Source organism: Camelus bactrianus, chromosome 11, assembly GCF_048773025.1.
Source record: "Camelus bactrianus isolate YW-2024 breed Bactrian camel chromosome 11, ASM4877302v1, whole genome shotgun sequence".
NCBI lineage: Eukaryota > Metazoa > Chordata > Mammalia > Artiodactyla > Camelidae > Camelus > Camelus bactrianus.
The window spans coordinates 73,661,256-73,685,369 of record NC_133549.1 but is presented as its reverse complement, the minus strand read 5'-3'; the positions used below and the strand labels follow the sequence as shown (position 1 = coordinate 73,685,369).

Sequence of the window (24,114 nt, the reverse complement as noted above, 5' to 3'; positions counted from 1 at the left end):
GCCTCACTCCAGACACCAGGCCTGGGTCACCCACGAGAGCCTGGCAGCCTCCAGGCCCGCAGGCCAAGAGGGGAAGGGAAGTGGGGGCAGGACCCCAACTGAGCTCCACTCACTGTGCAGAACTAGACATTACCCACACATCCTCCCACTGAGCCCAGAGAGCTGAGGCCTGCTAGGGCCCAGGACATGCAAGGAACAGCTTTAACCCAACCAAGGGAGCAGCGGCACAGAGGAAAACGTGGGCCTGAGGCCCAGCTCTGCTACCAACTTGTCACAGGCCTCCAGGCAGACCACCGGCCCTCTCTGAGCCTCAGTTTCCTCATCTCTAAAATGTGAAGTTTGGATTGGATTCAGGGGTCTCAAACCTGAAAGCCCAAAGGGGCCAGCTGGGTAACTTAAATTTGGGAATCAGGCCAGTTGTAAGGCCAGAGGGTGGTGGGGCCCATGGGGCCCATGAGGAGGGGCAGCTACTTCTCAGCCGAGTCTGACAGAGGAGCCCAGGCTCACAGCCGCCAGATCCAGTTCTCATGAGAAATTCAGGTATCTATGTGAAGTTTCTCAGTCTTTAAAAGCAGTTTCCCTATCTATATGAGGGAGGCATGAGACAATAAATATTACAATTGCTGGATCACAGTGATGGATATGGGATTTTATGTGAGAGGTGCTTGCACGATGCTTCTTGCATTTTTCAGTTAAATTTTTGAAAGTGTTCACCCAATATATTTGCCAATTTGCAACCCCTGCACCAGCTGGCTCCAAAGTGCCCTCCAGGCCTCAGGTAGTAGTTCTTGGATGTTAAGGCACTGATCCTTGAGGGCAGAAAGCAGCCATCAGGGGCTCAGAGTTCCCCCAGGCCAGGGTGACCCTGAGCAGGTCCAGAACTGAAAAGGCAGAGCAGCAGGTCCAAGACCTGAAACCAAGGCAACCTCTGCCTCAGCTAGGAAACAGCCTGTACGGGGAACAGCAACGGGGAAACTCCCACTGGGGCAAGAGCCAGAGCCCAGGGCTTCAGGGGTGTCCAGCTCTGAGCCAAAGAAGGGGTGGGCGTCCCAAGTCCCAAGCCAGGGAGATGTTAAAGGAGGGGTCTGGGACCAGGGCAGAGGCAGGCACTGTCTGGGCACAGAGAATGAGCCAGGGATCTGGGCCCTTGTCCAGGCTCTGCCTCCAAGTTTCTCTGGACACAATGCTCAACCTTTCTGAACCTCAGTGTCCTCATCTGGAAAGCAAGTGGGCCAAGCCAGAAGAGTGGCTCTCTCCTAGCCCTCGCAAGAGGGCACCTGCAGGAGTCCTCCTCAACCTGCCTCATGACAGAGATGAGGAGCCCACTGCAAGTTCCTGGTGAATGCCATCAGGAAGGCAGGGCTCTCTCCAGGTAGAACTGCTATGGCCTGAATTCATTAGTAGGAAACCCAGACTCCTCTAGAGAGGCGCTCTGGCGGCTGGACAGAGAGAGCAAACCGCAAGAGACTGCTCCCCCTTTTGTCCTCAGTTCACACCAGCTGGGGGCAAGGGCAGAATTCTAAGGGTGCACAAACCGTGACAGCTTGGTTTCTAGGCTCAAATCTTCCAAAGCTTAATAGGCGAGTTGAGTTCTGCCCCATTTGTGAACATAATGGTCTATGCAACCAGACACGGGGAAAGCACCAAGTCACGTGGACTGCCACATCCATAACTGATCTGCCATCTGTTGTAATATTTATTATCCCACATGTTCCTGCCTATAGGTGGGGAAACTGAAGACCAGAGAGGAGGGGTGAGCAGCTCAAGGTCGCACAGCTGATAAGCAGCAGAGCCATGTGAAACTCACAGCATCTAGAATCCACTCCTTGTCTGTCGCTCTTTTCATCCCAGAACTTCTCCCACGTGATACAAAAAAGTGAGAGAAGCCCTCCGTCTCAGAAGCCAGGTGCATGGCCACCACACTTACCTGGACATCTCTCTGGACGAGCGTCATGTCCACATTTGTGCTTTCATCCCGGTTTCCCTGAAAGGAAGCAGGCCGTGTGGTCAAGTCCACTCCCTGCAGTCATGCACCCCACCCTAACCGCATTCCCTCTCTCCGCTGTGGGCCCCGAGCTCTGTCCGGGGAAAGGTACCTGAGAGAGAGAGATGAGGAGCCTCTGGAAGTGCCCTGACGTGTCACTCCGGATGGCCTCCTCCAGGGTCTTTTTGAATTCTGAAAGGGAGACACGCTTGTATCCTGTGGCCCACGCCACCCACTGCACACAGTCAACAGTGGGCACTGGCACGAGGAGACAGGTGGCCCACAAGGCCCCCCAGGGACATACAACTGGCAACCCCGGAGGGGCTGTGACTTCCAGGCTGACCTGGTCTGCGGTCAGGCTTGGCCCCAACCTGGCCCAGGAGGCTCTCCCCTTGCTTACCCCATCACCTGCTTGTGTGTAAACAGCAGGCAGGGCTGGGTCTTGGATAGAGGCCCATTGTGTTGGGGGTGGCAGATGAGGAGATAAGAAGGCCAGGAAGGGAGGCCCTGGGAGAGGGTGTGGCCAGGCCCTGAAAGCACAGGGATCAGAGGCCCCGGGGCCAGCCTAACCTGTCTTGTAGGCTCTGTTCAGTTCCCGGATGTGCTCGTTGCTGCGGGAGGCGAGGATCTCAATCAGGCAGGCTTCATCGGTGCCCGCCCCCTGCAGAGCAGAGCGCACACCGAACCACAAGCTTGTTACAGCTCCCTCGCTGGCACCCAGGAAACAGAGCAGGTGCCGTGATTCTGCAGGGCACCAAGCCCAGCGACAGAAGCCACGGACACAGACCATGGTGCCCATGGTGCTGCTGCCACTGCCCGGGCCTGAGGCACGAAGGCTCCCCCTACAGTCCCAGGAAAGTAGCAGTAATGACAGCGACACGGTGATACGTAGAGATCACATGAAGCATCAACCCCATTCCACCCGCCAGGACACAGAAACAGAGAGCTGCAATGACTTGTCCAAGGCCACGCAGTAAGTGGTGGGGTCGAGAGGTGGACTTAGATCTTTTTCATTCCAAGTTCAGCCCATGAATGATATGCAAAACAAAAGAGAAAATGGGTTTAAAGCAAGAGCAAGAACATGTGGGAAAACACAAGTCCTAGAGTGGACAGTGGAGCATCTGGAGACATCTAGGAAAAGGCAACAACATCAAGGATGAAAGAGATGACGGCGTCAAGAACAGTGAGGAGGCGGAAGACAGGGTCAGCAGCCTGGCTTCTATGTCAGTTTGAATCTTGGCTCTGTTGCTCATTAGCTGTGTGACCTTGGGCATGTTACTTAACCTCTCTGTGCCTCAGGTTCCTTGTCCATAAAACAGGAATGATACTGTAGGCAGATGCGGTAGAGGGTTCCCAGAGCAAGAGAACCAGGCATGGCTTCTTGACATAAAAGAAGTCATTTTTGGCTTAAGCTAATCTGGGATCCAAGCCTGGCCACAATGTTTGCCCATGAACAGCTCAGTAATGATGATGTTAAGGGAGCAGATGTAAAGACTCCCAATTCTCTTTCAATGGTAAAGACTATCCTGAAGCACTTTCTTGAGCTGTTTTGCAGAGTTTAAACCCCCTCAGGGCCTCAACCACCAGATCAACTGGAACCTAAGGGATGACGATGTTGCTCTTTTCTGGCTCTTGTGACGTCAATCAACTAAAACTCGGATTCTGTCCACTGCCCAAGCCCCTTCATGAATATACATGTGCCCTTAGCTTAAAAATTCCCCAATTTTGCAGTTCGAGGAGACACTGCTTTGGGAAAGATCCCCTGTGTTCTACTCATTTGCTGCAAAAGTAATGAATCCTTCCTTCTCCCACCCTTTGGCTTGCTTGTGTCTTTTGGCTCAACACTCACCAAGAGGTGAGCCCAGTTTTGAGTAACACCCTCTTGGGGGCAGGAAAAGTCACTGCACATCAGGCCTCTGAGGAATGTCAGGTTCCTTCTGGGGCACCTGTTCAGTTGACAAAGATTCCCTGTCTGTGGGAGCTGCCCCGCCCGATCCACAGGACACCTGCTGTGGGTCTTGGGAGCCATGGGACTGCATGGAACGTGCAGGACCCTCCTCTAGGTCATAACTGATTGGGTTTGGGGGAGAGTGAACCCAAACAAAGCCCACCAGAACCTGCCCTCTATTTGAAATTTGGACCAAGGGACAGCTGGTCTCCTCTGTGGCTGGATCTGATAGGTCCATGGAGAAGGGTCGACAGGGATGCTGTGCCAAGCAGACAAGGAAGGAGAAACACAGAAGTAGACGGAAGAATGAGGCACACACTCAAGAAGCAGCTGAGACGAGAGAGAAATCTTGCCTGGGGTTCGTCCCTCTCCAAGCTAGGCTGATCATCTTCATCCTCACAACTGATTCTCCACCTTTGTTCTGTATAAGTTCCTCAAGAGAGTTTCTGTTGTCTGCTAACTATAGTGTCCCAAAGAATGAGGTTGATATACCCACACCTCCTACCCATCTTCTTATCACTGCATCACTAGCTTCCTCTGCAACATCAGCTCCTGCTGTGTTTTTAAGGCAGAGAGACTAAGATGCTCCCTGATGATGAGTGGTATGTCATTTGCCCCTTGGGGAAGCCACCAGATGTTCCCCTTTCTACAGCACTTGGACTCCAACCCAGAAGGGTCCAGGAGCCGTGCTGGCAACAGTAGCTAATGAGCGGGTTAAGACACACAACACGGTCCAGGCCTTTCCCCGGGTTGTACACACGCGCACACACACATATAGCACATACACACCTTGATGGCTTCTTTTATCTCATAAGCATCAAAGAGGATCGGCGTCTTCATCAGAGCCAAGATTGTCTTCTCAAAGTTTCCTGACAGTTCAGATTTCAGATCTTTGATCAAATCCTGATTGGACATTCAGACAAACAAAAAAAACTATTTTGAGACTCTACAGAAGATGACTAAGAGGAACAACACCCCAGATCCATAGACCAGCAATATCGGCAGAAAAGCCAAACCTCAGGCCCCAGCCAGACCTGCAGAATCAGAGCCTGCTTTCAAACCAGATCCACACAGCACGTTAAAGTAGGCGAGGTACCGGGCCAGATCACGGGCCTATTCAATATGTACCCAGTGTTACCTTTCTAAGATGCAAGGCCCCCAAAGTTCAAAATACACCCACCCCCGCACTTGCTCAGTACTTAAAGCCCTTTCCTTCAAAGCCCTTCTATCAGGTAAACCTAGGGTGGTCACGAAGAGGGCAGGGGTGGGCCGCCTGGGTTCCCAGCAGGGGAAACAGCCTGCGTGGGAGTCGGCTAACTCGCCCGTGGTCTCAGCGAGTCGTAGCAGAGCCAGGCTGGAACCCAGATCTCTGGGCGCCTCTCATCAAACCTCAGTACCCCTCTCATCAAACCTCAGTACCCCGTGGACTCTGGGATTTCTCCCTCAGAGCATCCTTCACCTCTAGAAGATGCCATCAGCTGAGAGCCAGCAGGAGATGCCCTCATGTGCCTTACTGTCTGTCCAGGAGATCTAGGCCCACTCAGCCCCAAGGAAAAGCAGGAGTAGGGCCATGCTGGAGGATATGCTTTGATTCAGAAGGGACCAGGGCTCCCTGGACCCCCCACCCCAACACTCACCTTCCCATAAGCTGTCTTGAAGGACAGGAGGATCTGCTGCCGTTGCTTGTTGGAGCGACTCCCCAGGCAGTCGATGATGGCCTGCTCATCAGTCCCTGGAGGAAGGAGAGATGGGAGTGGGCAGGGCTGGGGGTTGTGGGGATGCTCTGCAGCTTCAGACTTTCCTGGCCTGGATCTTCCAATTCTCCCAGGCAACCCAACTGCACCCCACGTCCACCTTCTCTTCCTCGACCACTGGGGCCAGGCTGCCCCCACCCAGAGACCCCAGCCCACAGAGCCACCGTGGAAATGCCTGGGGAGTCAGGGTGGTTAGGACTTGTGCCACCCAGGGATGCTCACCAAAGCCCTTCATGGCCTTCCGCAGGACCTCAGCATCTCGCAGCGGGTCAAAGCCAGGAGCGTCTCTGATGGTGCCTCGGTTTCCAAACTGCTCAGACAGACAGAAAGATGCTGTATTCCCCAGAAGAGAGACTGCCCACCCCAGACTCTGGGAATGACCTTTCCTCTAAAAGTTGGGGTACTTGAAGAAGCCTGCAATCAAAAGCACAGGAGACTTCACATTGAGTCGACCTAACATGACTGTTACCTGTCCTTGTGTCCTGGAACTGAAGCTTCTACCTGGCTCCCGCAGCTAGGAGCCCACCTAGAGCTGGTCCTCATGCTGAAAAATCTACCCTATGCCCGGGTCCTCCAGGCCTGGGCCTGGGTTCCTAATGAAGGGGAGGCCTCGGGAACAGGGGCTTGGCCTCTCCCCAAGGCCTCACCACCACGCACACATCGGGACTCCCCTAATGGGCCTGGTTAGTCCACCTTCACGCACATTAGAGAAAAGTGCTCCCCCCGGGATGCAAGCGTACAGCCTTCATGTGGCACACACAGCCTGACTGCCTCTTGGACTAGCTCTGCTTTCCTGGCACTGTTTTCTGCACTCTACGACCTGCCTGCCTGCCAGACTTCTTCCTGACACTGAAAGCTACACTACGAGCAAACTTGATTTTTCCTGCCTAAACTGTCTCTTGGTGGATTATGTAGTACAAACTGGTTTTAACAGAGCTAAGGAGATAAGCTCAGAGAAAAGATAAGGGAGAAGGCAGAGAGGGAGGATGCAGGGCAGGAGCAAAGTAATGTGTGGGTGTCGGGAAGGGGGGAGGGGACCCTATGCCTAAAATTAGTAGTTAACCACATACCACTAGCCCTGCGCTTGGCTGGTTTGGCCATGTAACCATGACAATGAATTCGAGGTTCTGCAAACATGAACTGCTCTCCAAAATGAGCCAAGAGCAACCGTGAAGGAACTGCCAACAATCTTCCCTTCCCAAAAAGCTGGTTTTAATAATCCTCTGATGGCAGTATGGGAGGACACATCCAGGGGATTGAAGACTTAAAAGCCATCGGGCTTAGGCCTTGAGACCAGTTCTTACAAAACACAGACCCCAGGCAGTAAATAACACAAGCGGGATGAAGAGCACCCAGGGCGCTCAGACCCAGCTCGCAGAGGGACCAGCTAACCAAGCTGGGGGGCAGGAGGCTCCCTAGGCCTCAGGAATACACTTGAGGGATGGGGAGTCTGTGAGAAAGTGACACTCTGAAAACTACAAGTTAGAGGTGGAGGACTGAGCCTGACACCAGCCCCGCATCCCCCCGAGCCTTGCTGCCAGAGGACCCCGGGCCACATGTCTCAGGCCTTTGGGGCCAGACCGGACAGAGAGTAGCACAGGGCTGGCACTCACCTGAGCTGGGGGCACAGCAGGGGTGATGTTCCCAGACCCCGAGTATCCTGGGTAGCTTGGCACTGGCTGCTGCCCAGGAGGTGGCACTGGCGACTGCCCAGGGTAGGTCATGGGCGGCTGTCCAGGGTAGGCCCCTGGGGGCTGCTGCCCAGGGGGCGGCATGGGCTGGCCTGGCATGGGGGCCCCAGGGTACGGCGGATATGAAGGCATCCCAGAGGGTGGGTTTCCTCCAGGGGGTGGGTACATTCCATAAGGAGGAACGGGCTGCTGGGCAGAAGGGGGCTGCCCAAACCCCCCCGGGGGGACCGGAGGGTAACCGCCCCCAGGGACCCCTGGGTACAGGTTTGGCACGTTGGCTCCTCCAAACGTCCCGGACATGTTGGCCGCCTGAAAGTCCACAAAGCAAAGCCTTAGATGAACAGCCCTGCGGGGCCAGCCGTGTTCCATCCATCTGCCCCTCCCGCCCTGAGCCTACAGTGACCACCCAGGAGCCACACTCAGCTCAAGCTGAGTGCAAGCACCATCCATCAGCTTCTCAGCAAGGCCCACCTTGACCACCCAACCTAAAACCCTTGTCCCACATGCCCTGCACCTGCACCAGTGCCCCCTTTTCCTGGCCCTGTGCCCGAAGTACCCACACTTGCTCTGCCACCACACGGTTTCTTCATGCTACTGTCTGTCTCTCCCCTGAGGATGGTGAGCACTCCGGGGCTGGGGTTTTTCTATCCCTAGTGCCTACAGCAGGCCTGGCACAAATTAGAATATGTATTGGTTGTGCTGTTTACATTGAGCAGACATCTGTTTTGACATTATAAAATATACTATGCCTGCCCGTGCTACCAGGCATCTGCTCCCAAGCCCAACCAGAATAGTCATCCACACGTACAAACACGCACTTGCACGTGGCCACTCGTACAGGGCACCTGCACACACACACACACACACCTGCACACCCTCACCCCCCTCCCATCCCTATACTGGGCTCATACAGAAGGTGCTCAATGCATGTTCCATGAAGGCGCCACCCCTACCCAATCCCCCAGAGCTGAAAGGGAAGACCATACAGCCCAGTGCATCCCCTGCCCCTCATTTTACAGGTGGGAAAATCAAAACATGGAGAGGGACAGTGAGCCGGTGAGAGCCCTGATGAAAACCCTTACGGCCTAAGACGCAGCTCAACACGCTTGGTGCCCACAGGTACACACACACACACACACACACCTCTGACGCCAGCAGCCTTTGTCCCTCTGGCCATGCTGGTGGCCCCTGGGGCAGCCCAGCAGGAAGGCCAAACTCACCAGTCCTGAGAGGTAGTCCTGGCTGAACTGCCCCGTGTAGTTGGCCACATTATCCAGCCCGATGGGGGGCACGTTGGGCGGTGGGTAGGCAGCACCTCCCCAGGCACCACCACCTGAAAGCAACACCAAACCTATCAGACCCCGGTGGCCCCCAACAGGAAAAGGCAGAGACATCCAGCTCCCAGGTGGTCAGGAGGGGAGGCCAAGCAGAGCCTCGGACAGCTGTAGACCACACGAAAAACACAAGAGAAACGGCAAGAGAGTCTAACCCAACCCTGCTGCTGGAAGAGGAGAGGGGACCTTCCTGGACTTCAAGGGAGGAAGACAGGGTTCAGCAAACACTCCCAAGACCCTCTGCGGGGTATCGAGAATTGAGAAGACTCTGAGGGCCTTGTGTTTAGCTTTTCAGCTCCAGGATCTGGGACGCTTGGGACAGAGCATTGCTGGAATCACCCACCTGCTCCCTCTTGCTGCTCAGGTGCTGACAGAGATGGCAGTGGCAGGACATGTATGCCTGACCCACTGGCATAGCCTCCCTGCTATTGGCCCACAGCTTCTGGCAGCTGCAGTGGTAACATGTGCCCCTTAGTGAGTGACTGCCTCTACTTTCCCTCTGCAGGGGGGTCCCTGCTGTGGAGAAACCATGCACCTTGAGCCCAGGGCAGGAGAAGTGACAAGGGGCAACCGTCACCCAACAGTGCTCCAGAGGACACTGTGCCAGAGACTTTACCTGGCTATCCCCTTCTTCTCTGGGCCAGCCCAGAGAAGGAGAGATGCTTGAAGCCATTTGTAAAGGAGAAAACTGGGTCTCAGAGAACAGAAGGCATTTGTCCGTTGCTATCAGCTAATAAGACGAGACCAGGGCCTGGCCTAGTCCGGGCTTTTCAGAAGTGGCTTCAAACTCAGGCCTTGCCTGGCCCCAGGGTCCACGCTCTTCCCCGGCCCCTCCCCAACCCGGCTGCACTACGGAGTGACGATGGGAGCAAGGAAATGACTGGAAAGCACTAGTACTCTTCCCCTCTCCACGGCTGGATGAGGAGCACAGAGGGCACCGCCTCCACCCCGACACCAGCCCAGCCTCACTTACCTGGTGCAGCTGGAGGGTAGCCGCCTGCGGGCGGGGGGTAGCCTGGTGGGTAGCTCATGGTTAGATCTGAAAGGGAAGAGGAAAGCATGCTCAGGCTCTGCCAGGGGCTCCCGCCAGCCTTGCCGAAGGACGAGACACCCACAACCTGCCCCGGAGAAGCTGCATCAGGCCTGACCCGTGGCAAGCAACCCAGCTCACCCTCAACCTGCTAGGCCCCCACCAGAAACAGCAACCAGGGCTGGCCCAGGCCCCACCACCAGAGGATTCACCACCCACGTGCCTGTGGGTTTCCTTGAAACTCCTTTCATCCAAGCTCTGCTCCCACCTCAGCTGACAAGGGATGCTGCGTGTGTGGAGCTGTTCTCCCACTGCAGAGGTGAGAGTGCACTGCCTCATCCTCAGGGGTCCAGGTCTATTTGCCTTTCTCTTCTTTATCACCATCCAGGCAGCTACAGGGGAAGCCAGAGCCCCTGCCTCCCTATGCCCAACCCACAGACCCCAAGCTATCCACAGTGGCCTCCAAATCGGCTCAGCCTCAAGCTACACTTTTCGTTCTCCAACCTCCGGTTCATCAAGCAAGGGAACCAGATATGGAATCATCGTTCCTAGGAATGAGAAGAGACCTCAGGAGGGCTCATCTAATTCAGGACCTGGAAGCAGGGCCAGTGAGGCAGTACCACCCTGTCTCTACAGATGAGGCAGATGGAGCTCAGAAACGCTAAGTGGCTTGCAAATCACTAGTGAGGGAAGGAGAAAGGCGTGGAACCTAGGGCTCTTTCCTACTGGTGGTGGTGGGATATCCACTCTCACCAAGTCCTTCCGTGTGCAGATCCCTCTGCCATGACCCATGCCAATTAAACTGCCCAGGAGGGACACAAATCTGCCGTGACACCACATACTCGGAGACGGCCACACAACCTGCCTGCTCCTGCTGATAAGCAGTGGCTGCTGCAGTTTGAGAGGCACCCGACAGCAGGTGAGAGTGCGGAAACCGTAGGCTGGCCCGTTAATTGCACCTGCTGACCCCAGGTGAGCTGCTCCTCCTTGCACACAGGGCCCCCAGCTAGTTTTCAAACTGCAGTGTGTATCAGAACCACCTGGAAGGCTTGTTAAACACGTTGCCGGGCTCCACCTGCAGGTTTGGAGCCAGTAGAACCAGAATTTGCCTTTCTAACTATTTCCCAAGTGATACTGCTGGTCCGGGGACCCCCCCGACTTTGAGAAACACCAGACGCCGGGATCCACCTACAAGACTCTGGTTGCCCTTCACAGCTAGGCCGGAGACCTGGGCATGTTGTTTTCAAGGAAGCAGAGGGGCTTCCTTAAGGTGACACGGGTCCCCACAGGGTGGGCCTGGTTCTCAGCCTTATGGGGGTGACAATTTCTTTGGGTTGGTGTGTCCAGAGGTGACTGTAGGCAAACCAGTGGGAGGCCTGACAATGGCCTAGTGACCTTGGAGAGAGCTAGAACTGGCTACCTGCGGTATGGGTCAAAGACCCTTTCCTGTGCCTGCTGTGGTGTGGTGACTGAGGTCCCCAGTGGTGCTGCCCTCAGTCTGACCCATCTGCCACAGCCCTCGGAACTCAATGGTGAGGAGATACCCCGGGGATTTGAATGGTGGATGGACTAGGAACCCTCCAATTGGGGAAAGAGGAACCGCCCATTGGGAAAAATGATAAGCTGTAGTCGTGTTCCTGACACGGCTCTCTCTGACTACCTCCCAGAGGAATGAGCCCAAAGGCCCCTTCCACAGTCAGATGGGAAAAAGTCCAAAACAAACAACAAAAAAGCTGGACACTACCTTGTTCCATACACCAAAATGAACCTCAGCCAGACCAAAGATTTAAACTTAAGAAGCGACCCCAAAGCCCAAAGGCATAAAATTAAATCTCTGCATAAGAAACAGACAAGGAAAACAACATAAAGACAAGAGAAATGAAAAATTTAGGGGAAATGTTTTACGATAAGAAAAAGACCAACAACCATCAAAGAAACTCAAATGACGCAAATAATTACTGAAAGGAACTACAGATATTCACCTTCACAAATACGCTGAGAATTGATAACTAAAAATATAGAGATGCTGAAATTAAAAATGACACTCCTTGACCCAGAAACTCTTCTTCTGGAAACCTATTTTCCAGACACACTTACACCTGTGTGAAATAATTCATGGATTTGGATCTCGCTGCAGCATTTGTTACAACAACAAGGTACCCCTAAATATCCACCTACAAGATGCTGGATGAATGAATCACAACAGATCTGTACAAGGGACACTCTGTAGCTGTTTTAGAATTAGCCGGCTCTGTCTGTGGGCATTTGAAATGATCACCATTATTAATCAGGATGTAATACTGTGTGTAGGCTAAGCTAACTTCTTTGAAAATGTACAAACATAGTGCTGTGTACACACACACACCCCATCCCTGGAATGATAAACAAGAAACTGGTTCACACTGGTTGCCTCTGGAGGGGAAAACTGGAATAGAAATGAAGCTCACTGTTTATATTTGCATTTCTTGCCACATGCACGTATGCCTATTTAAAACAACAACTTTTAAAAAGGCCCAATTCAGGTGGGGATTTCTGAGCTCATTTGAGGCCACGGCTGTTCTTCCAAGATCTGAGTAACTCACACAGGGTCCATTCAGTGCCATGCAGTGCAGCTCTGAGCCCGGGGTTAGTGTTATTATATAAATAGACCTCGGGACTTGGACCTGGAGGGCCTGCTAGTGTTCCCCGCCCGGGGCAGGACCGCAGGCCAGCCTCAGCCAGCTCTCAGGGTGGTGGTGCTCACTCCCGGGGGCCCCGGCTAGAGTCCAGATCTGTCCCAACGATGAGTTCTGCCCTCAAGTGTCCCACAGCCTGGGTCTAATCCCGCACCAAGGAACAGTACTTCACCCCTGGGCCCTGCCTGCTCCCCAAGAGACCACCTCTAGTCTTCCCCTCTTCCAAAAGAACTGTCTCATTTGTTTCCCCACCATTCCTGCCTGAAATAGTTTCGAGTCTATGAACAACTCCCTCTTCTTTCTCTGAGCTCTCCTCAGAACCAAAGGCCCCAGGTGTGGTCCGGAGAGCCCAGGGCAGCAGCTCCCCACCCTCCTGCCTGATCGGTAACACGCAGGTGTCCTGGACAGTGGAGCCAGGATGCTGACTCCTGTTAAATCTCTCCCTTCCATTCTGCCCATTGCTCCAGCCTACTGAGATCTCCTGTGATCCTGACTGACGCTGAGCATCTCAGCACCCTCTCTCAGCTTTGTTTCATGTCTACTGATTGGGAAAGCATGGCACTTGTGTTCTTCCAAGTGAGTGACACAGAAAGGACCCTCCTGAACTGTCACTGCCGACCACTCCCAGCCTGACATCAGCCCACCTAACCAGTTGAGTGTACAGACACTCAACCAGCTACCCGGCCACCTAACTACCACAGCCCAACACCCGCTTCCTCATCTTGTTGGCAACACTATAGAGAGGGCCTCCGTCAAAGGAGGATTCTAACACATCCCCTGTGCCTGGTGCCCTCCAGGTCTAATAATCCACAGGAGAAAAGCAAAAGCTGCCGGAGGGCCTGGGGCGACCTTTGGGGGCGCCACCCTGGCTCCCAGTGCCCACCTGGCCCCTTCCCAACGATGGCACATCCTAGGATGTGCAGGGGTCAGCACACAACTCTGACTCCCAACATTTACAGTCTTACCCGCTCTTTTGAGAATTAAGAAATCTGCTCATGGCCTTGTCTTTGGTAACTTTGGCCTCCACTGTTTCTCAAAAGAGGCCCCCACCAGAGCTTGCTGTCCTTGGTGAAGTCGGCCCAGCACCTGGGGCTGCCATATCCTGGCTCAGAGGAAAGCTTGGGCAGGGCTTCCGGGGCCCCTCCTAGGCTGTCCAACCCTCACTCTCCATGACAGAAGGGGACACACTGAGTTACAGTCCTGTAGATCAGCCTTCCCTGTGGCATCTATGAACATCACACCTTCTGTGCTGACCCACGCCTCCCTCCTACTTCTGCCCTTCAACAAAAAACAGGTGCCTGGGTAGGAATGCTTCACACATGATTCCAACAGGCTGGGCACATCCCCATTCTGTGCCGGCTCTTGTCACAGCACTCTGTCTTGGGGACTCACTGGAGATGGTCTCCTCATGCAGCAGGCAGCTGGCCTCTTCGGGGATTGTTCCAATTCCTAGAAACCAGCCTCCAGAGAACTTGGGCCTCTGGGCCTGCCTCTCCTGGGGCAGGCTGCAGCACAAACACCACCCTCCATTCCTCCCTGGAACCATCTACCTGCAGCCGTGCACCTGGTTTCATCCAGCTACGGCCTGCTCTGGCTAAACTGGTGCTTCTCAAACTTCAGTCTTCAAAACAATGATGGGCTTATTAAAACCCAGATTGTTGGATCCTTCCCCCAGTCTCTGCATCCAGAGGTTTGGGACAGGCCCCCAAACGTGCATTTCCAACACGCTTCCAAGTGATGCTGCTGTTGCTTGACTCTGGACCACACTTTCTGTAGCACTGCTTCATTGTGCTTGAAAATCACATGGACAGCTGGCTAAACACGCCTTGGCCTTGGCCCCTATCATTCTGGGCCCTTCAATCTGGGATGGGCCTAGGAATCTGAAATATAAACAAGCACCCCATCCCATCTCCGGTGATTCTGATATAACTGATTCTGTGTTCTCCATTCTAGGAAACACTCTTTCCGTTAAGGTACTTGGACACTTTCTAGCTTATTCTATGTAGTCTTTACTCCTAGCAGTATGCTCCGAGGACAAGCAAGACCTGGGCATCCCAGGATCTCATCAGACCAAGCCTCAGTTTGCTAGGTGAATGTTGAAAACACATGGCAGATACATAAGGGGCTTCTCAGGAACTGTAAAATGGCCTGTTCCTTAAGCTGTGTACATGTACACAAGGATACCATTAAATTTCAAGGGCTCCAAAAGGGCCCTAACCAAAGTTCCCAAACACAGGAATCTAGAAATGCTGTGTTAGGGAGAAGAGACGAAATCACCCAGAGCAGGAGGCACCTCACTGCCCACACCCAGCCACCCCCCACCCCCCATGGGGAGTCTTGTCGTTTTCCCACCCCAACAATGGGAGATGGAGATACGGGCTGGGCTATGCACTCTGCACATCTTCTGGTGTCCTGTCTGACTTCCAGGGACACAGAAGAAAAAGGAAGGATGGTGGCAGGGCCATGCCTAGCACAAGGATACAACAGTTCCTGCCCAGAAGGCCAGGTGGGGACCAAGCTTGCAGCAGGCTAATGCTGGGAGGAGGCAGAGGCCTGAAAGTATCTCCCTGGGCCAGAAGCCACATGGCTTTGAGATCTCCCCTCAGTGCCCGGCAGCAAGCCAAGCAGGCCTGGACTAGAGTGGATGTTTTTGTGGGATGACCCCTCCACTGGCCTTCCCTGCCTGGGGGCTAGAGTATTAATTTTTAAATATTAAATCCTCAATCTGTTTCTATGCAAAGATTTAAATACAGAGTTAAACCATGCAGCTCAGATGATCCCTGCTGATTTATCTTTAAAAATAAAAGGAAGAGAAGACAAGCCACAGAATGGGAGAAAATGTTTAAAAAGAAGTATCTGATAAAAGATTGTTATCCAAAATATAGAAAGAATTCTTAAAAACTCAATGATAAGAAAACAACTCAATTAAAAAATGGGGAAAAGACCAGAACAGATATTTGGCCAAAGATACACAGATGGCAAATAAGTATATGAAAAGATGGCAACATCCATAGGGAACTGCAAATTAAAATAACAATAAAACACTGCTACACATCTATTAGAACGGCCAAAATCCAAAACTTGATGGCACCAAATGTGGGTGAAAATGTGGAGCAACAGGAACTCTCATTCATTGCTGGTGGAAAGGCAAAATGGAACAGCCACTTTGGAAGACAGTTTGGCTGTTTCGTACAAACTAAACATACTTACTCTCAGCATATGATCCAGCAATAGCGCTCCCTGGTATTTACGCACAGGTGCTGAAAACGCGTGCACACAAAAACCTGTACAGGGATGTTTATAGCAGTTTTCCTCATAACTGCCAAAACTTGGAAGCAACCAAGATGTCCTTCAGTAGGTGAACGGATCCATAAACTATGGTATATCCAGACCATGGAATATAATTCAGCAGTAAAAGAAACGAGCTACCGAGCCATGAGAAGACACGGCAGAAACGTAAATGCACATGACTAAGTGAAAGAAGCCAGTGTGACAAGGCTATGCACTGCGTGATTCAAACCATATGACATTCTGGAAGGGGTAAAACTATGGAGAAGTTAAAAATCACTGACTACTAGGAGTTAGGGGAGGAAGGAACAAGTAGGCAGAGCATCAGGATTTTTAAGGCAGTGAAGCTATTCTGTATGACACTAAAGTGGTGGATGTATTAGTTAAAACTCATATAACGTCCAACACCAAGAGTGAACCCTAATGTAAACTATGAACTTTGGGCGGTAACGATGTGTCAGTCTAGGCTCATCAACTCTAACTCTGAGGCAGGGTGTTGACAGTGGGGTGGGCGGTGCATGCGAGGGGGTGGGGGTAGATGGGAAATCTGCACTTTCCACTCAATTGTGCTGTGAACCTAAAACTGCTCTAAAAATAAATTACATTTAAAAGTAAAAAATAAAAGGAATACAAGCACATTGTAGGGAAATTCAAATGGAATAGAAAGACAAAGTGAAAAGCAAAATTCACTCTCCCCTCTAACCCCCTAACCAAAGGTCACTACTGAGCAGTTTCCAAAGTATAATTTAAGACCAAATAAATAAATAACACACATACATAAATGTATATGCATATACATATATATACACATATATGTACATATAGTTTATGTATATTCATACATATGTACAATTTTTTTTAAAAAATGAGAGAAATTTGTTTCCTTATCTGTAAACCCTTTTTTCTTTTTTTGATGGAATACTGGAGCTTGAACTCAGGACCTCAGGCATGCTAAGCATGTGCTCTACCACTGAGCTATACCCTCCCCCTGTTATCTGCAAACTCTCCTCGCTCCAGAGCAAAGCTAGGTTTGGGCAGGCTCAGGTGTAATTAATCACCCACATCCCTACCTGGTCCACCTCCAGTACCCGCCTGTCGGGGAGATGAAGAGGTTAGCCAGCCCTGAGCCGGCCTGAGCCGCTCCTGACTTCCATAGGCTGCCCATACTGCTGGAAGGCAGAGATCCAGAGCAGGGAGCAAATGGGGCCCCAAGCAAGACAGAAACGTCAATTTAAGATAGTTCAGTTCCAAGAATCTTACACAGAGAAGGATCCCAACCGGGAGCTGGGCCCTCACCTACCCAGATGTCGGGTGTGAGAGGGGGCTTCACTTTTAGGGGCTCTTCCTTCTTGGATATTAGGACTCCTAGAGGTTCCTCTCTTTGGGTTTTCACCCCAAGCCTAGGTTTACAGACTTCTAACATGTCTATATCGGAAGGGAACTTGAAGATTATCTAGCTTCCAACCACCTCGTTTTCATAACTAAAATACGCCAGGGACACAGCTTACTCAAGTCACAAACACATGGGGAAAGGGTCCGTGGTGGAACTCAGCCTGCTGAGAGCAGAGCCTGCCAGCCTTCCCCTAACAGGGCCACGCTGCAAAACCTGTGACAATTTCAACCTGGACTGGTCCCAGCTGGGCCTGCCAGGAGTGACCTACTTTATGAACTCTCCTCCAAGAGCAGCAGGAAGACAGTGCAGTAACAGCTTTAAACTGGGGTTGGCCAAAGCCATTCTTCATTGCCAGGAGGTTCCAGAAACCCTAAGGTGCCTGGACTCACACTGCGCCCCTCTCCCCACACCTACAGGGATGAGAGGAGCCAAGCCTGCCCAGCCCAAGCTCTGCCATACACAGTCATTCAGTCTTCCTCAGGTCTAAGCTGGACCCCTATTTCCAGCTCAGCCCCACCAAGCAGAAACAGGCAGTGTCGCTCAGTGCTTCCTGAACTGTGTTCTCTGGCACCAGCTTACATCTTATGAGTTGAGAATTTACCAGGTACCCAGTTTGAAAAAAAGAGCGAGTGAGAGAGATCAGTTGTCCAAAAACTTTGGAAAATGCTGCCTCCCACCTTCTCCTTCCAGGAAAGTGCCAATTCTTGATATTGTAATAAAGGCTCTGAGAAGTCCTGTAACAAAGCAGCCTGCTTAACTTTATCCCCAAATTTCCCAAACTTATTAGGCAATAATCATTATAGTTAACATATATCAAATACTTATTATGTCCTAGGCACTGTGTTAAGTGCTCTACATGGAAGATAACTTTATAACAACTCCGTAAGACAGATTCTAAGATTATGATTCCCATATTAGAGATAAGGAAACCAAGATATGGAGAGATTATACAATTTACCTAAGGTTACATCTAGTAGATAACTGAGCCAGGTTTCAAACCCAGGCAGTCAGGCCCCAAAGCTCAGGACTTTCACCCCTGGCCCCAGAAACTAGTATTTCAAAGACTCTGAAAGCACTCGTTGATGGAACAGCATGGAATGAGGAAGCAGGACACCTGGTTTCACCATGATTCCCAGGTACTTCATTCAAGGCAGTCCAGGGCAGTAAAGAATGTGAACTCTGAGGCTGGGCGGCCCAGGTTCAAATCCCAGTTCTGCCCTCTACTAGATGTGTGATCTTGGGTAGGTTATTTAACCTTTCTGGGCCTATTTTCCACATCTGTAAAACACAGACAGCAAGAGTTTAATATCAAATGTGTTCTCATTATACCATTTAACCTCTCACTGTATATCAGTTTCCCCAATATAAAACAGCAAACAGGATTAGAGGGTCCCAGAGGACCCTGGGCCATTTGATAATACTAAAGATAAGAAATGTGGGGGCAGGGAAGGGATGGGGTGAGGAGTGGGGGTCAGAACAGAGGACAGGAGAGGAGGGGGGCAGTGAGGTGAAGTCAGCAGGTTTCTTCTCCCACACCAAGCCCAGCCCCGCAGCAGCAGCAGCAGCAGCAGCAGCAGGCCCAGGGTGGGAATGGCTGTGTTGGATTTTCCAATCTTCCCAAGGGGAAACCACCAACAGGAAATTGGCAATGTATTCCTGGTGCCCAGGGGCCTGGTCCAAGCCCCAGGAAAAAGGGATGGTGGGATCCAGATGGAGGAGGAAGCACCTTTGAAAAGGCCTTTGGAGGAGAAACCTGCCTGGCACGCAGCTCCGGCCCTGTGGCCCCCTGAAACCTGCCGGCACTACATCCATTCTGGGCCCAGCCCTGACTGAAGCCATTTTCTCTGCTATCAGCTGCCTTCCCAGACCAGGTCCTGGGGACTGAGAAGAGAAAGGAGCCCTTTCCTGGAAAGGGACCTGCAAGCAGGCACAGAGGCTCACACAGGAGGTCTCCCTACCAAGCCCTCCACAGCCCAGCTCTGGCAAACCAGGGTCACTGCAGTTCGTGGGGAGAGTCCCCTCTGACACCTGCCCACACCAAATGGGCTTCTGGAAGAACCAACACTTAGTCCAATGCCAACCCCAAATCCGGATTTCTGAGGAGTGGAAAGTGGCCACAGAGGAGGCTGGTGAACCCAGGTATGGTGTCATTATCTAGCTGACAACCCAGGCCTGGGATGTGACGGGGCTCAGGCTGCATTCCTTGGAGTCACCAAGGTTCTTGTGACAGATGCAGTGACAGAACCCCCCCCCCCACCTAAGTCCAAGGGGCGGCCAGGAGCTAAGGAAACACCCCCCTCCGCCCAAAGGGGAACTGCAGTCTGTTCCTAAGTGCAGCTCAGGCTGGGGAGGCAGGTCTGTGTCTGTCAGTTTCACCACTTCAGCGTGGGGAACTGGCGAGGCTGCTCCCAATTACTGCATCTGATCAGAAGGGCTCCTCAGGACCCAACGAGAAACAGCGCAGGAGGGACCAGCAGGTGTTAATCAAGCCCAGGTCCCAGAGTGTCAGAGGCCTTCTTGCTGTCCCCGCTTAGCTCTCAAGGCCCTCCATTTCCTGCACAGTCCAACCCAAGTGCAGCTTCTCCAGGATCGCCTGGGCCTACCGGAGTGCACCCCACTCCAAGCCCGGTGACAGGTACTGTCTGTACAACGCAACCTGTCAGCAGCTCAGTTGGAAGGGAACTTGGGGAGCTCCTTCTCTAAACCCTTCCTTTGTCTGGTGGGGAAGGGGAAGGTGGGCAGCTCATCCAGGGCACACAGCCTAAGTTATCACTGGGTCTCATAACATCCAGTCCCAGGTTCTCTGCAGGGCCTTCTACCATTCCCAGTTACTCTCTTTCCCACACTCTAAACCAGTTCCCCCATTTTCCCGCAACATACACTCCCTCATCGAGAGTCACAAACATCACAGGGCAGTCACAAGAGACTTCTCAGCTCTGTCCTGTGAATTTTATCTACAGCCCACACAGCCCAGATAGCATCTTCTAACATTGCTGCTGGGCAGCCAGGGCAATACACAGGGTCTGGAGACCAACGACAATGGGTCCAATTCTAGCTCTACCACTTGCCGGCTGAGTGGCCTTGGGCATGTGGCTTGACTTCTTTTAGCCTTTCTCCTTACCTATAAAACTGGGGAAAATACATCCATCTTACTATGTGGTGGTGAGGGTCTAATGCACTGATACATACATATAAACCTATTCACCACGTAGCTTATTAGCATATAGAAGATACTCAGTTAATTTTAACTTACTCCCTAAGAAGCATTAGCCTAGGATAGCTAGGGTCTGGGTCCTAACACCACCACTTGCTGTGTGACATTTGCAGGACAACTAACCTCTCTGAATCTCCAAGTTGTCTGCAAAGGTATGACCTGTCCACCTACCTTGGAATTACTGTGAGGACTGAATGAAGTAAGAACAGGGAAGACCTTTGTAAAGTATAGACAGTTCTCTCCACTGTGATCAACTCTGCCAGTGTTGTACTCTCACAAGTGGCTAAAGAGGGCAGGCTCTGATGTTTAGAAAGTGGGGGAAAGGGTCATCAAACACCCTGAACATACATCCACACCTTTTCAGTGTCTACCAGGTGTCCAGCCCACACAGTGAGGCGGGGAGCCTAACCAGTTGTTATGGTCACAAGTGCTTCAGGTCAAGGTTGGGAAGGGGGAGAGGGGAGCGCTCTTCAAAGCCCGAGGTCAAGGCACCATCGAGTTCCTTGATTAGATCCATCAAAAATATTCCCAACAGACAGCTGGCACCCTGATCCCCCAGAATCTGTGCCTATGTTGCCCTACATGACAAAGGGGCTTTGCAGATGCGATTAAGGTTACTACCCTCACGATGGGGAGATTACCCTGGATTATCCAGGTGGGCCCATGGGTCATTTCCAGGCTGTGTTAAGGATGAAAGGAAAGAATAAGGAAAAATTAAGATGAAAAAGAACATAAGAAGTGTGACTGGGATTCCACCCATGCAGGAAGACGGCCAGAAGCCAAGGGGTGCAGAAGACAGTCTCTAGAAGCTGAAGACAAGGAAACAAACTCTCCCCAAAAGCTTCCAGGAAAAACCTGGAACCTATAACCCTGCCAATAAACACCAGGAGATGCACTAGACAAAAACGCACAACAGAAAAGTCATGTGCTAAAACACTGTAGCCACAGTGGCAAACAGTAGGGTGGTTCCTCAAAAAAATGAAGCATATGACCCAGTAATTCCCCTACTGGGTCTGTACCCAAAAGAACTAAAAGCTGGACTCAAACATATTGGCACACCAATGTTCACGGCAGTTATTATTCACAACAGCCCAAATGCCCATCGACAGATGAGTGGATAAACAAAATGTGGTGTATCCACAACAGAATAGTATGCAACCTTGAAAAGGAAGGGAATTCTGACACATGCCTCAATGGGGCTGAAACTTGAGGACGTATGCTGAGTGAAATAAGCCACAGAAAGATAAGCATTACATAATTCCACTTATATGAGGCACCTGAGTAGTCAGATTCAGAGACAGCAGAATGGTGGGTGCCAGGGAGGGGCTGGGGGAAGAGTAGAATGGGAGGGGTTAGTGTTTAATGGAAACGGAGTCTCAGTTTTGAAAGATGCAAAGTTCTGGAGCTGAGTGGTGGTGGTGGTTGCACAGTAATGTGAATATACTTAATGCCAGTGAACTGCATACCTAAACGTGATTTAAATGATAAACTTTATGAGGTGCATATTTTACTACACAGAAAAGCTGTGTGGCTTTAAGCCACTAAATATATATAATCTGTTGCAGTGGCAACAGAGAATGAATACACACAGCAACCACTGCTCCTCTTCATTCCCCCATCCTCCATCCTTCCACAGGGTTCTGTCTGAAAAGGCCTCTGCTCTCTCTGTGTAAGAGATCAGTGCACAAGTCTACCTCACTCCGCAAGCTTTCTAAGACACGGGAAGCAATAAACCCAAGGCCACGAAAAAAACCCACTCCACCCGAGAAGGGAGAGAGAAACCCGGAGCTCACATCTCCTGGGAATAAGAGCTCAATAAAGCTTTGCTTGCTTGTATTATCAGTCAACATGAATCACCATGGTGAGACCTGGGGCCTGTGAGTGTGTTCTGTGTGGCCAGCCCAGACACACCCAGCCAGCAATGCAAATATTCTCGGGAGGGGAAAGGTGGGCAGTGTGATGTGAGGGCGGGATGATCATGCCCAGCCAGCTAGGACCAAGCAACTGGGACACCAGAGGTCACGCAGCCCTAGAGATGACTCAGTTCACTCCCACCCCACCTCAGCATCCCTGTCACAAATGGAGAAACTGACAACCAGAGAGGGGAAGTGACAGGCCCAGGTGACAAAGCAAGAGCCTCCCAGGGCTGGCTCAGGACTCCCACCACTTCCTGACCCCAAGCCAAGAGCCCACTGTCCAAAAGGCAGGACGCCAGCCAATCCCTGGATTTTCACCAGCATCTCTAGAGGGAGGTCCAGATTTTGTGGAGCCTGAAGCCTACATAATCTTAGGAGCCCTCTTTAAGCAGCTGATTTAGAAGACTTTTTTGCAAATTCTACAAAACTACATGACTTTGTGAATTCCCTGCTAGGGCCCCTCCCACAGCCTTGGAAGGGCCACATGCAAGTGATGGGGGTGGGGTGGTTTGAGGATTTGAACCTGAAGCTAAAGTTTCATTATCTTTACACTAATTCCATCTCTGGGCTCAGAGAGGTACCCAGCACTCTGGGCTACACTCCCTGTGGCACAGGAGGGAAAATAAAGTCCGGGCCTGCACCAGGCTTTCCCTCTAGCTAGGGAGATAAACACAAAAGAGCAGTTTCAGGATAATACCCAGAATGTGTTTAAGAGCCACTTCCAGGCAGAATGGAGATTAAGGCTGAGACTCAGGAAATGGCTCTTTGAGAGCAGGGAGGAGAGGTGGGAGGACACCAGCTTCTCTCTGATGGGCCCTGGCAAACCTAAGGCTCCCCCCTGTATCTCTCCCTCGCCCTTAAATGAGTGAGCCTGCGAGGGATCTGTGGCTGTCAACTTGTGCTGCCCAGAACCTGGAGCTCCCTGGAGGTTCTGGAGTTCACAAACATTTATTTTGTTGTGGGGAGGGGCGGGATGAGGCTGCAAAAGAGACTCTCCAATTTAAATTTTGTTTTAAATTAAAAAAATAGGAGTCCTGGTAACAAGGGTTCCACATCCCCACGTGGTGGCACACAGTGAGGGCTGCAGCTGCTGCGCCTGCATCCCGGGTGCCTGCTCTGGCTGCCCACTAGTCCCTACCTGGGCTGTCCCTGCAAGCTCCTGTATTTGTAATGAATGGAACAGGCATTCACCCAGGGCCCTGCCACGTAAGATGGGATGAGCCATCTCACCTTCATCCGCAAGTCAGTCACAGCTCCTCTCTCACAACAAATTGCGGGGAGAGGGGTGGCAGGCCAGACTAAAGGTCTAAAGGCAGCAGGGAGTCCCCGGGCCTCTATCAGGGAGGCCCTGATACTGCCCAGTCCTGGGACAGTCTAGCTGCCTTTGGAAAGGCCCAGTCTTTCAAACCTAGAAGACTTGAGAGAGTATCTATTCCAGCTCCAAGTGGCTGAGCACTCCTGCCCTGCCTAGAATGCAGTGCTTCAAATAGCACTCATCGAGGGCCACTCTTCTAATGGTGACAAAGTCCCCAGACAGCCTTGTTCAGCTGGAAGCTGAAAAGAAATCCCCGCGAGAGCCTACAGATCATGCTGGAGGAGAAAATGCTCTCTCAGAGCTCAGGTGAGGCTGGCCCCTGTGGAGGGGGGAGCCTAAGGCCTGCCAAAGGGCCCTGGGCCAAGAGTGACACTGTGCATTGCAAGAAAACAGAAGGTCCCTAGAGGTCTCCAGGTGCTGGAAAGAATGCAGGAAATGCATGTCTGTAGCTCAGCCAAGCCGATACCTCAGCACTTCCCACCTTCAGGATTTCTGATCCTAAAGCAGCCTGTCCTTGTCTCCTTTACACCTTCCTTAAGCCGAGTTCGATCCTGGCCTGCCTTTAAGCCAGA

General features: G+C 51.9%; 1 protein-coding gene across 1 annotated transcript in view; it reads right to left on the bottom strand.

Moving 5' to 3' along the window:
• The window catches only part of ANXA11 (annexin A11), a 38,077-nt gene that overhangs the window by 5,437 nt on the left and 8,526 nt on the right, over positions 1-24,114 (bottom strand). Inside the window, exons 2-10 of the mRNA XM_074374307.1 lie at positions 9,685-9,750; positions 8,598-8,710; positions 7,300-7,686; positions 5,909-5,996; positions 5,570-5,664; positions 4,722-4,835; positions 2,555-2,645; positions 2,097-2,176; positions 1,928-1,984 (exon numbers count right to left, since the gene is read on the bottom strand). Of these exons, the coding sequence (XP_074230408.1) occupies positions 1,928-1,984; positions 2,097-2,176; positions 2,555-2,645; positions 4,722-4,835; positions 5,570-5,664; positions 5,909-5,996; positions 7,300-7,686; positions 8,598-8,710; positions 9,685-9,742 (1,083 nt within the window). The 5' untranslated portion in view covers positions 9,743-9,750. The remainder of the gene's footprint in view (positions 1-1,927; positions 1,985-2,096; positions 2,177-2,554; positions 2,646-4,721; positions 4,836-5,569; positions 5,665-5,908; positions 5,997-7,299; positions 7,687-8,597; positions 8,711-9,684; positions 9,751-24,114) is intronic.